General features: G+C 37.9%; 1 protein-coding gene across 1 annotated transcript in view; it reads right to left on the bottom strand.

Annotated features, from left to right (window-relative positions):
- Positions 1–6,805: 6,805 nt before the first annotated feature.
- Positions 6,806–13,881, bottom strand: part of GXYLT1 (glucoside xylosyltransferase 1) — a 59,331-nt gene continuing 52,255 nt past the window's right edge. The window contains exon 8 of the mRNA XM_057556965.1: positions 6,806–8,314. Coding sequence (XP_057412948.1) covers positions 8,240–8,314 — 75 coding nt within the window. The 3' untranslated portion in view covers positions 6,806–8,239. The remainder of the gene's footprint in view (positions 8,315–13,881) is intronic.

The following is a 13,881-nucleotide window of genomic DNA, read 5'->3' as shown; positions in this document are numbered from 1 at the left end:
TTTCAAACGGTGCTAGGCCTGCCGGGAAATGGCCCTTAAATTCACCCATTTTCATCGTAAGCACTCAGAAATATTATTTATTTCTGGGATTATTTTGTCTCTGCTGAGTGGGAAGGCACAGAGTTTGAGTTTCTAGAACAGTAAGGATAGGAGGGAATAGGCAGAGGTGGGGAAAAGAAGGAGATGGAAATCCTGTGAGAATGACAAGATAAGATCTGTCAGAATCCTTATGCAGTGCAGCTACTCACATCCACAACTGTATGTCCCAGGGAAATTACTGGAGACTAAATAGCCCATACCACCATAAGGCAGCTTTCTGTGTCATCTCCTGCCTTGTCTAAACAAATCCATAAATTTCCACATCCTTTTCTATAAAGAAATATTACATCCTCTAATGACATGGGCATTTTTCCAACAATTACATTATCATTTTGTTGCTAAAATTACCAGATATATTTCTCACGGAGAACATGAAGCTAGTTTTCTTTTTTTAAACCAAACATCAAGATTTTGGTCTGTATTTTAATAATTTTGTTTATATAAAAATGGTACATGCTTATTTTAAGGAATGTCTAGCATGAAGAAGACTAGTAGGAGGAAAGGCAGTTAAAAAAACAAAGTTAACATTTATTGAGACCTCTTTATATGTCAACATTATTTTAAGTACTTTGTGGATATTAACTCATTTAATCCTCACAATGGCTTGATGAAGTAGGACTATTACTGTATGCATTTTATAGATGCAGAAACTTAAAATTTATTAACTTGCTCAAAATTACAGTTATTAAGAGGCAGAGCTGCTGTCTCAATCCCCCAACCCCCAACCCCTGGCTCCTTAATTTCTCTTATACTTCTCAGCAAAAAGTTAACAAAACTATCATCACCTCAAACTCCACCATCCACATAACTATCACCATCAGGTGAACATCATTTCATGGATCTTTCTCTACATATATATGGGTGGAATGATAAGTAGAAATACTTTTATGAAATAGGGTTATACCATGCATGTTATGAAGGAATGAATGAAAGATTACAAATAGACAAAAACTAAGAGCATATCTTGCACCAAGGATTGTGATTCATCTAATTTTGTGATTAAAACTTTAAAATAAATAAAAATTTTTAAATGAGGTTGCTATCCTAATACATTTTTAAACTAGTAAAGGCTTAACACTTTATATACCCTCCTTGCTTTCCACCTACCAATTTTTTGTGGATTACATTATTAGATTAGATTCAGATATGTTATCGTAATACCCCCACTATTTCCAATTAGCCCCATAAGTGAATGCTTCACTGTTTATTGTAAATTCTTTTATCATGGCGTCTCCACTGCTGAGGTCTCTGTATTCATTCATCAGTTAGTTGTCTGCTTTCATTTATGAGTAGGTTTTTCAAGAACAGCTCAAGGGTTTACCATCTTTTGAGTTCATGCATGTTTGAGAATATATGCATTTTGCCTTTATATTTGAATGAGATCTTCTTTGTTATAAATGTTAGAGTCATTTTCTTTCATTCAAAATCTTGTAGACGTTTCCTCTGTCTGTTGAATGTTGCTCTCCAGAAATCTAAAAATAGCTTGATTTTTCTTTTTTCATTCTTTTTTTTTGGGGGGGTGCCTAGGAGCATGATTTGCTTTTTCTAACAAAAAAAGATTTATCTGAAGAAATCTGTCTTTATTTTTGAAATTTTACAATTACTTAGAATATATCTGTTAGTACTCAGAAACAAAATTTCCTGAAATAAGATGTGCTCTTTTAACCTGCTGATTATTCTTTTATAGTTTTCATTCCAAGGAAACTTTTTTGTTCCATGTGTTCATGCCCTATTTCTAGTTTGTGGTCCTTTTGGATTTTTCCTAATTATGATGATCTATCTTTCTTTTTAATTGGCACTTGACTCACTGTACCTTTCCTCTATGTCAGCAATTTAATTTTCAACTGTCTTTTCTGTTCCTTTCTAATTTACTTAACAAACTTTTAATGACATCCTTTTGGTCCTCAACTTGTTTCTTAGACCTATAATCTCTTTTTAAAATCTCATTTAATTGTTTTATCATTTCATTTTTGAGGCTTACCTTAATGAATTCATGAGCTTAATAAGTTGTTCCCTAGTATGAAGCACTTGAGGGAAATTTGTTCTTTAGGATATAGTTTCTTCTAGGTTGGATTTTTTTTTTTCCTGTAGTATGACCCCATAGTTACCATGCCACTTTTTAAATTTTATCTTGCTCATTCTTGGACAATTCTGATGAGATCCTCTACATCCTGTGATAAAGTGTAAATTACTTCTCACTCATCCAACAAGACTTTATTGAACACTTCTATGTGCCAGGCATATATCAATGAATAAAATGGAAAAATTCCCATTTATATTCTGGTGAATGGGAGAAGGGGTCATTGACTAAGAAGAGAATGATAATAAATAATAAACATAGTAAATATATTACACGTTAAGGTGATAAGTACTATGGAGGAAAAAAAATAAAACAAAGTAAGGAGAATTGAGAGTACCAAGGTAGAGACAGGTACAAATTGCAACTTTAAATAGGTAGTCAGTGTAGGTGTTCTGGTTGTCTATCATTGTGTAACAAACTACCCCAAAACTTTAGTGGTTTCAAGTAACAACCATTTTATATTATATGATTTTGTGGGTCAGGAATTTGGGCAGGGCTTCTGTTCTACCTGATGTCAACTGAAGTTACTCAGTGGTTTTTCAACTGGTGGCAAGTTTGGGCTGGAGGATTCAATATGACTTCACTGGTCCAAGAGGGTTCAAGATGTCTTCACACACATGCCTGGACTTGGCAGGGATGCTGGAAGCCTAGTTTCAGCTGGGCTTCAGTTTCTCTCACTCCCCATGTAGTCTCAGGATGTCTCCAGGTGGTTTCTACAGAAGGGTAGTCAGACTTCTTACAAGAAAACTCAAGATTCTAAGAGTCCAAGGTGGAAGTTGTTAGTCCCAAAGATAAGCCTGCCATACTCTACTGGTCTAAGCCATCACAAACCATTCTTATTAATTCAAGAGGATGGGAAATAAACTCTCCCCTCAACAGGAGTGTCAAAAAATTTGCATCCATCCCTTATTCTTCTGGTAGGTTTCACTGGGAATTGACATTTAACCAAAGATTTGAAGGAGATGAAAAAGTTGGCCAGGGAAATATTTAAGAGAAGATTTGCAGAGAAAGGAAACAACAGTGCAAAATCTTCTAGTTGGGAGTTTGTCGGGCATGCCAGTGTGGTGGAAAAAGAGTGAGCAAGGCAAGAGTATTAAATAAAATTAGAGAAATAATGCTAGCAGATCCTGTAAGGTCTTGTAGCCACTTAAAGACTTTGGCTTTTACTATGAGTGAATGGTGTGTCACTGAGTGATGAGCAGAGACATGACATGGTATGACTCATCTTTTGAAAAGGATCAGTCTAGCTGCTATGTTAAGGATAGACCGTGGCTGGATGCTGCTGGCAACAGGGTCACCATTTAGGAGTCTGTTGCATTAATTCAAACAAGAGGTAATGATGGTCTAGACAAGTGTAGTAGAAGTAGGGAGGAGTGGTTGGATTCTGGATTTAATTTAAAGGTTGATGCAATAGTATTTTTAATGGCTTAGATGTGTCATGTGTATGAACAAGAGGAAAGTAAAGAACGACTCCAAAGATTTTAGCCTGAGCAGCTAGAAGGATAGATTTGTCATCATCTAAGTAAAAAAGATTCTAAATAGAGTAGGTTTAAGAAAAAAAATCAAGAATTCTGTTTTGGGAATGTTAAGTTTGGGATGAATACTAGATATCCTAGTAGAGATAACAAGCAGAAACAAGTAGTAGAGGAGACTGGAATTTAGCAGACATCTTGATTGATGATATAAACTGGGGACATGGTCCATGTTTGTAAAGGCATCGAATGGATGAGATTGCTGAGAGGCTCTGATAAACTCTAGCGTTAAGAGAGTGGGAAGAAAACGGAGTGCCAGACAGAAACCTGAAAGAAGTATTGAATGAGGAAAGAGGAAGACAAAGAGTACAATGAAATGGAGGCCAGGTGAAGATGTTTCAATGAAGAGAGTGCTTCTTCAAATTCTGTCACATGCTACTAATAGGGCAAATAAGATGAGGATTAGCAATTGGAGATAGGAATTAACAACACACAAGTTGGGAATTTCCCGGCAGTTCAGTGGTTAGGACTTGGCACTTTCACTGCTGAGGCCCCGGGTTCCATCCCTGGTTGGGGAACGAAGATCCCGCGAGCCATGGAGCGAGCAAGGGAGGGAGAGAGAGAGAGGGAGAGAGGAAGAGAGGGAGAGAGGGAGAGAGGGAGGGGGAGAGAGACAGAGAGAGAGAGAGGAAGGAAGGAAAGAGAGAGAGAGGAAGAGAGAGAGGAAGGGAGGGAGGGAGGGAGGGAGGAAGAAAACACAAGTCACTGTGATTCAATGTTTTTATAGAACCCTGAAACTAATACAATATTATAAATCAACTATAATTTTTAAAAAAAGAACACACAAGTCATTGGTGATCTTGACAAGAGAAGAACTGGAGACAGAGAATACGGGCAACCCTTTCAAGGAGTTTTCCTGGGAATGACCTAGTAGAGTGGAAAAAATTATAAGGTAAAGAGAAAGCGGGAAGAATTGGTGGAACATTGTTCTTGAGTTACACAAGAGAGGACAGAATCTGTTACCGAATGCAAGTGTGTGTGCCCGACACACAGTGAGGCGAAACAATACCAAAATGTCAGAGTTTAGAGCAGAGAAAGGTTTATTGCAGGGCCATGCAAGGAGAACGGGTGGCTCATGCCTTAGCCCCCTTACCCCCGTACCTCCCCCAACTCCCCAAAAGCTTTCAACAAAGTCCTTTTATACGAAAGGTGAGGGAGGGGCGTGGTTAGTTGTTGCAAAGTTCTTGGTGTCGGATCCTTTGTTCTTGAGGTCAGGTCACAGTCAGGTCATGATGTTCCTGTAAACCTCCACCAAAACAAATGTTATTCTCAGTTCTGACAAGAAAGGACAAGGTCCCAAGGTTTAACTTTAGCCCTCCGAGGTCCAGGCCCTGGCTAAGAGGAGGAGGGTCCCTGCGCAGGCCGGTCACCCTGCCTGAGAGCATTCGTCCCGCACCCAGTCTGGGTCTTCCTGCCGGCGCCCAGGCCCAGCTAAGCAGGCAGATCTCAGCTGGAGGGGCCCTCAGTGCCAGGTCCCCAGACCATGCCCAGCCGTCATCACTGAGGGAGCCAGGTGCCCAGGAGCCAGCCGGCCCTCAGGCTCCTCAGGCCACCCAAACAGGGGCCGGGTCCCGAGGTCTGCGACCCATGGAGACAGCCGCCGGCATCAGGCCGCAGAGGTGGGAATGGGGAAGAGGTTCACTGCTGCTTCAAGGCCTAAGCCCAGCCAGTGGGCGGCCCTGGCGAGGGCTCTGGAGCTCTGCAGGACACGTCCCCAGCCTGTCCCTGGGGCTCCCAGCTCAGCCACCAGCCCGAGGCCGCAGGGCCTGGGGAGCCCCGGAGAGAAGGCCACGATCTGCCTCTCACTGCACTCTGTTGCGAGGACCACTGCGAGTAACCACCGTGTGCGCTAACAGCTAACCTGCCCCGCCCGTTACAAATCTAGTGCAAAATGAAGGGACTGGCTTTAGACGGGAGGTGTAGCAACGTGGGGAAGCCAGAGTCTATGGGAGCAGACTCAGGTTTATTACAGTTTTGAGAACAATGTTTGTGCATGAGTAATCAATGATCCAAAAAGTGGGCTCTGAGGGTATGTGAATCATATGACTTCACTATCATCTGAAGTTGTGTAGTAGCTTCACCATAACCTTGCTGGCATGGAGCTTCCTCTCATTCTCTCTCTCTCTCTCTCTCTCTCACAAACACACACACACACACACACACTCACACACACTTTCATTAAAGGATTTTCACCTCTTCTGGTTTAATTTCTTTCACTATCAACGAGGGTATACATTTTTTGGGAACAGAATTTTACTTTATGTCTTTATAAATAAAATGGCCAGAGTTCAAACTCTTTTCCAAATTTACAAAAAACAAAAAACTTCCACAGTTTTATAAAACATCCCTCAATTAAAATTCACTGAGCAAATCTGTGTGTCTACCATGTACAGTCACAGTGACAGATACCACTGAAGAAACAGAAATGATTTTTGCCTCCAGAGTTTATACTCTATAGAGCTGTGCTGTCCAAGATGTTAACCATGAGCCACAAGTGGCCACTTGAAATGTAGCAAATTTGAATTGAGATGTGCTGTATGTGAAAAATATAGGCTTAGTACACTATGGAAAAAATATGATCTCGCTAACATTTTTATATTCACTACATGCCCACATGATAATATTTTGGATATATTGAATTAAGTAAAATGTATTATTAAAATTAATTGCAAGTGCTTTTTACTGCTTTTAATGTGGCTACTAGAAAATTTAAAATTAAAGTGTTTGCATTATATTACTGTCAGATAGCACTGTTCTAATAGATTAAAAACCTCTTTTAACCAGTTAAATGGCCCACTTAAAATATTTTAAATGCTAAAGAACAGTAGGTAAAGCACAGGTAAAATTGAGGGTCAAATTTTGTTAATTTCTACAAATAAATTTTTTAGAGCTATTCAAATGTATTTTAATACTATTCAAAATGTATTTTTAAAAAAGAAAGAATGGAAAGGTAAAAGAACCCTGAAGTAACAATATTCAGACATGCCAGTCTCACAGAAATGTAACTATTGTTATTTATTTTATTATTATGTATTTATTACATTACATATTATTTATATTACTTACAAAAACTTCCCATTTTATTTTTAAAAATTTTAATAATCTGACATTTACTTTGATTTTTAAGGTACACTACAGTTTATTCACGATTTAATGCACCTTAAATTACAACTAGAAAAATGGTAAAAGTAGTTAACGACTATTTCCCCTAACAAGTTAAAACTCATTACTTAGGCTTTCATACATCAGAAGTCCATATGCTAATCTCTACTTAAGTACACTACTATGACATAATACGCAGCTAAAGAATGAGGTAGAGCTCATGTATCGACAAGGAAAGATACCATAATATACTGTGTGAAATAAGGCAAGTTGTAGAAGCCATTGTGGAACCAAGCCCGTGTGTGGGTACACTGTGTGTACATGTGCGTAGCAAGACAGGGAGGGTACACACCAAATGCTCTGAGGGGTGGATTGTTAGGAGTCTTTTACTTTTTACTTCATATACTTTTAATTCTTCAGTATTGTTTGAATGTTTTTCAATGAGGGCATTTTGTAACTTATAAATGATTAAAAATATGATAAAGGTTGCTAATAACTAACTATTAATACATTTCTCAACATAAATTTAGAAGAACTTTTAAACTCTCTTGGAAGTAGTCATCACCTCAATAATCTTTTAAAACCCTTCATGCTATCACTGTAACCAGAAAACCATTGTATAAATAATAAAATACGTAAAACTGAGAACTGTTGGATCATAACATTACAGAGACCCGTTAGAGCACAATTACACCCTGGCACAGAAAAGGTACTCTTCTCTAGATCTGAAATTTGATCCTCTGGGTAGTTTTAAGAAATACTTGGGGACTTCTCTGGTGGCGCAGTGGTTAAGAATCCGCCTGCCAGTGCAGGGGACACGGGTTCGATCCCTGGTCCGGGAAGATCCCACATGCTGTGGAGCAATTAAGCCCGTGCGCCACAACTACTGAGGCTGCGCTCTAGAGCCTGGGAGCCGCAACTACTGGGCCTGCACGCCACGACTACTGAAGCCCACGCGCCCTAGAGCCCGTGCTCCGCAACAAGAGAAGCCACTGCAATGAGAAGCCTGCACACCACAATGAAGAGTAGCCCCCGCTTGCCACAACTAGAGAAAGCCCGCGTGCAGCAATGAAGACCTAGCGCAGCCAAAAATAATAATAATAAAAATAATAAAAAGAAATACTTGGGCCAGTAAAACCATCTAGGTCTGTTGCCTACCCGATAGCTATCTTCTAAGCCCCTACCCTTCTACCCCACAGACTTCTAGCAGAACCCTGATGTTATTTCCTTTCCTGTGAGTAGCCATTCTTCAAGGGAGGCTATATTTAAGTTTGGGGCAAATCATGGTCTGAGCCAACCATTGAAGTTTTATTCTCTTTGCAAAGTAACTGTTTTGGACACAGATATTGCTATGGCTATGAGAGCAAGTGGATGGAGACAGGTGGCACCTTCCTCTTATAAAAAGATATATTTTTGCCTCTGGTTGTCATTTGAGATGCAGAATGCTGGCTGTCACTTGGGGGCCGTCGGGGGAGACACAGCTCACATGGTGAGAACGGTACTGTAAAGACAAAAGGTACGTAGGTTTCTGATGACATTGTCCAGTTGCCGAATTAGTCAGTCCAGGAACTGCCCTGACTTTTAGTTATCAAGCTTCCCAAGCCTAAAGATTCCAAAATTGCTTCTGACTGCTAGAAAAATTCAGACATATCACTTGAAGAGATTAGATATTTATTGAGTAGATGTTTATTTAGTAAGAACAACACAAAGTTTCTCAAGAAAAAGATGATTTGAATCCCCCCAAAACAGAACAGAGCAACTTTCCATTATTCTCAGGTTACATCCCAATCTATAATCTTATACTCACCTTCCCTTTAATAAATGTCAAGATACACAAAATACTTGGAGGAAGATATCCAAATTATCCTAAAACCGTCATATTTTCAGGTAAAAATCAATTTGAGTAGTACTCTCTGTGTAACACAGTACACCAAAATGCCTTCCTGCAGCTTTAGAATCATTACTACTCAAAATATTAACATATTTATGCAAAATCCTTGTGATAAATGGAAACACCTTCCAGTTTCTGACTTCAGGAGCAAGTACAAACCACCATCTCCTTCATAAATCTTCTGTTACAACATCCATCAAAAGCCACTGGCCCAGCTCTCAGATACTGACAACAATGGATGTGATGCAATGGATGACACAGTTTACAGCTACGCTACAAGCCCTGAATTATTTTTGCATAACATTCCAATATTCCCTGAAGAGATTTTATACACAGGTTGAAAACAGCTATTTTCCATCATAGTCAAAGTCAACTTACATTTTAAATGAAAGGTACACTGTTGCTTTTCTTCAGTTTTTACAAGGAGTTGCTATGATGATGTGTGTTTGAATATGCTCACAAATTCAGATTATGTATGTAAACTACACATAATCAGAGGCTCCACATCAGGTCTTAAGTTTGGCATTAAAATGTCTGACCACAGACCCTCCAAATAACATTCACAGCATTAGAATTGACAGAAATTTTCCTTTCTTTTTCTCTCTGTATCTTTTCAAAGGTTCTCTTTTGTTTGAAAACTGGGTTTACAGAAAATTCTTAAGAAACAAACCCATTAGACATTTGGAATTAATTGGTAGAGATGAGGTGACAATAGATATTTTCCATTTAGAAGTTTGACATCAACTTGTAATCAGTTTTAAATTGCCTAGTCCAATATCCTATTCCATGTTCTCATAATTCTGTAATTGCTAGATATCTGGATTAACATCATATTCATTTTTAGTTAAAAAAAATTCTTGCATCACCTTTTACACCTGCCTTAAGTTTATATAATTTAGTTTTAAAAATCTAGTTTCATGTTCAATGAATTAAGAAACGACAAACATCAGGACAGTTTAGCCAGACTTTAACAGGCAAAAAAGGGTTCCTTTGGCAATGTATAAAGGGATAACTGTTACAGTACTAATCATTATTTAATCTACTTTTATTAAATATTAAAATGCAATAAGGCAATTGTTTAAGATGCTTGAAATTGAAAAAAAAAACCACAGTTACAGAAAGACAGAGAAGATGAAAAGGCAGAGGGCTATGTACCAGATGAAGGAACAAGAAAAAACCCCAGAAAAACAACTAAATGAAGTGGAGATAGGCAACCTTCCAGAAAAAGAATTCAGAATAATGATAGTGAAGATGATCCAGGACCTCGGAATAAGAATGGAGGCAAAGATTGAGAAGATGCAAGAAATGATTAACAAAGACCTAGAAGAATTAAAGAACAAACAAACAGAGATGACCAATACAATAACTGAAATGAAAACTACACTAGAAGGAATCAATAGCAGAATAACTGAGGCGGAAGAACGGATAAGTGACCTGGAAGACAGAATGGTGGAATTCACTGCTGCGGAACAGACTAAAGAAAAAAGAATGAAAAGAAATGAAGACAGCCTAAGAGACCTCTGGGACAACATGAAACGCAACAACATTCGCATTATAGGGGTCCCAGAAGGAGAAGAGAGAGAGAAAGGACCAGAGAAAATATTTGAAGAGATTATAGTCGAAAACTTCCCTAACATGGGAAAGGAAATAGCCACCCAAGTCCAGGAAGCGCAGAGAGTCCCATACAGAATAAACCCAAGGAGAAACACGCCGAGACACATAGTAATCAAAGTGGCAAAAATTAAAGACAAAGAAAAATTACTGAAAGCAGCAAGGGAAAAACGACAAATAACATACAAGGGAACTCCCATAAGGTTAACAGCTGATTTCTCAGCAGAAACTCTGCAAGCCAGAAGGGAGTGGCATGATATACTTAAAGTGATGAAAGGGAAGAACCTACAACCAAGATTACTTTACCCAGCAAGGATCTCATTTAGATTTGATGGAGAAATCAAAAGCTTTACAGACAAGCAAAAGCTAAGAGAATTCAGCACCACCAAACCAGCTCTACAACAAATGCTAAAGGAACTTCTCTAAGTGGGAAACACAAGAGAAGAAAAGGACCTACAAAAACAAACCCAAAACAATTAAGAAAATGGTCATAGGAACATACATATCGATAATTACCTTAAACGTGAATGGATTAAATGCCCCAACCAAAAGACATAGACTGGCTGAATGGATACAAAAACAAGACCCATATATATGCTGTCTACAAGAGACCCACTTCAGACCTAGGGACACATACAGACTGAAAGTGAGGGGATGGAAAAAGATATTCCATGCAAATGGAAATCAAAAGAAAGCTGGAGTAGGTATACTCATATCAGATAAAATAGACTTTAAAATAAAGAATGTTACAAGAGACAAGGAAGGACACTACATAATGATCCAGGGATCAATCCAAGAAGAAGATATAACAATTATAAATATATATGCACCCAACATAGGAGCACCTCAATACATAAGGCAACTGCTAACAGCTATAAAAGAGGAAATCGACAGTAACACAATAATAGTGGGGGACTTTAACACCTCACTTACGCCAATGGACAGATCATCCAAAATGAAAATAAATAAGGAAACAGAAGCTTTAAATGACACAATAGACCAGATAGATTTAATTGATATATATAGGACATTCCATCCAAAAACGGCAGATTACACGTTCTTCTCAAGTGCACACGGAACATTCTCCAGGATAGATCACATCTTGGGTCACAAATCAAGCCTCAGTAAATTTAAGAAAATTGAAATCATATCAAGCATCTTTTCTGACCACAACGCTATGAGATTAGAAATGAATTACAGGGAAAAAAACGTAAAAAAGACAAACACATGGAGGCTAAACAATACGTTACTAAATAACCAAGAGATCACTGAAGAAATCAAACAGGAAATAAAAAAATACCTAGAGACAAATGACAATGAAAACACGACGACCCAAAACCTATGGGATGCAGCAAAAGCGGTTCTAAGAGGAAAGTTTATAGCTATACAAGCCTACCTAAAGAAACAAGAAAAATCTCAAGTAAACAATCTAACCTTACACCTAAAGAAACTAGAGAAAGAAGAACAAACAAAACCCAAAGTTAGCAGAAGGAAAGAAATCATAAAGATCAGAGCAGAAATAAATGAAATAGAAACAAAGAAAACAATAGCAAAGATCAATAAAACTAAAAGTTGGTTCTTTGAGAAGATAAACAAAATTGATAAGCCATTAGCCAGACTCATCAAGAAAAAGAGGGAGAGGACTCAAATCAATAAAATCAGAAATGAAAAAGGAGAAGTTACAACAGACACCGCAGAAATACAAAACATCCTAAGAGACTACTACAAGCAACTTTATGCCAATAAAATGGACAACCTGGAAGAAATGGACAAATTCTTAGAAAGGTATAACCTTCCAAGACTGAATCAGGAAGAAACAGAAAATATCAACAGACCAATCACAAGTAATGAAATTGAAACTGTGATTAAAAATCTTCCAACAAACAAAAGTCCAGGACCAGATGGCTTCACAGGTGAATTCTATCAAACATTTAGAGAAGAGCTAACACCCATCCTTCTCAAACTCTTCCAAAAAATTGCAGAGGAAGGAACTCTCCCAAACTCATTCTATGAGGCCACCATCACCCTGATACCAAAACCAGACAAAGACACTACAAAAAAAGAAAATTACAGACCAATATCACTGATGAATATAGATGCAAAAATCCTCAACAAAATACTAGCAAACAGAATCCAACAACACATTAAAAGGATCATACACCACGATCAAGTGGGATTTATCCCAGGGATGCAAGGATTCTTCAATATATGCAAATCAATCAATGTGATACACCATATTAACAAATTGAAGAAGAAAAACCATATGATCATCTCAATAGATGCAGAAAAAGCTTTTGACAAAATTCAACACCCATTTCTGATAAAAACTCTCCAGAAAGTGGGCATAGAGGGAACCTACCTCAACATAATAAAGGCCATATATGACAAACCCACAGCAAACATCATTCTCAATGGTGAAAAACTGAAAGCATTTCCTCTAAGATCAGGAACGAGACAAGGATGTCCACTCTCACCACTATTATTCAACATAGTTCTGGAAGTCCTAGCCACGGCAATCAGAGAAGAAAAAGAAATAAAAGGAATACAAATTGGAAAAGAAGAAGTAAAACTGTCACTGTTTGCGGATGACATGATACTATACATAGAGAATCCTAAAACTGCCACCAGAAAACTGCTAGAGCTAATTAATGAATATGGTAAAGTTGCAGGTTACAAAATTAATGCACAGAAATCTCTTGCATTCCTATACACTAATGATGAAAAATCTGAAAGAGAAATTATGGAAACACTCCCATTTACCATTGCAACAAAAAGAATAAAATATCTAGGAATAAACCTACCTAGGGAGACAAAAGACCTGTATGCAGAAAACTATAAGACACTGATGAAAGAAATTAAAGATGATACCAACAGATGGAGAGATATACCATGTTCTTGGATTGGAAGAATCAACATTGTGAAAATGAGTATACTACCCAAAGCAATCTACAGATTCAATGCAATCCCTATCAAATTACCAATGGCATTTTTTACGGAGCTAGAACAAATCATCTTAAAATTTGTATGGAGACACAAAAGACCCCGAATAGCCAAAGCAGTCTTGAGGCAAAAAAATGGAGCTGGAGGAATCAGGCTCCCTGACTTCAGACTATAATACAAAGCTACAGTAATCAAGACAATATGGTACTGGCACAAAAACAGAAACATAGATCAATGGAACAAGATAGAAAGCCCAGAGATTAACCCACGCACCTATGGTCAACTAATCTATGACAAAGGAGGCAAAGATATACAATGGAGAAAAGACAGTCTCTTCAATAAGTGGTGCTGGGAAAACTGGACAGCCACATGTAAAAGAATGAAATTAGAATACTCCCTAACACCATACACAAAAATAAACTCAAAATGGATTAGAGACCTAAATGTAAGACTGGACACTATAAAACTCTTAGAGGAAAACATAGGAAGAACACTCTTTGACATAAATCACAGCAAGATCTTTTTCGATCCACCTCCTAGAGTAATGGAAATAAAAACAGAAATAAACAAGTGGGACCTAATGAAACTTCAAAGCTTTTTCACAGCAAAGGAAACCATAAACAAGA

This window comes from Balaenoptera acutorostrata, chromosome 11, assembly GCF_949987535.1.
Source record: "Balaenoptera acutorostrata chromosome 11, mBalAcu1.1, whole genome shotgun sequence".
Taxonomy (NCBI): domain Eukaryota; kingdom Metazoa; phylum Chordata; class Mammalia; order Artiodactyla; family Balaenopteridae; genus Balaenoptera; species Balaenoptera acutorostrata.
This window is presented reverse-complemented; position numbering and strand designations above follow the sequence as displayed.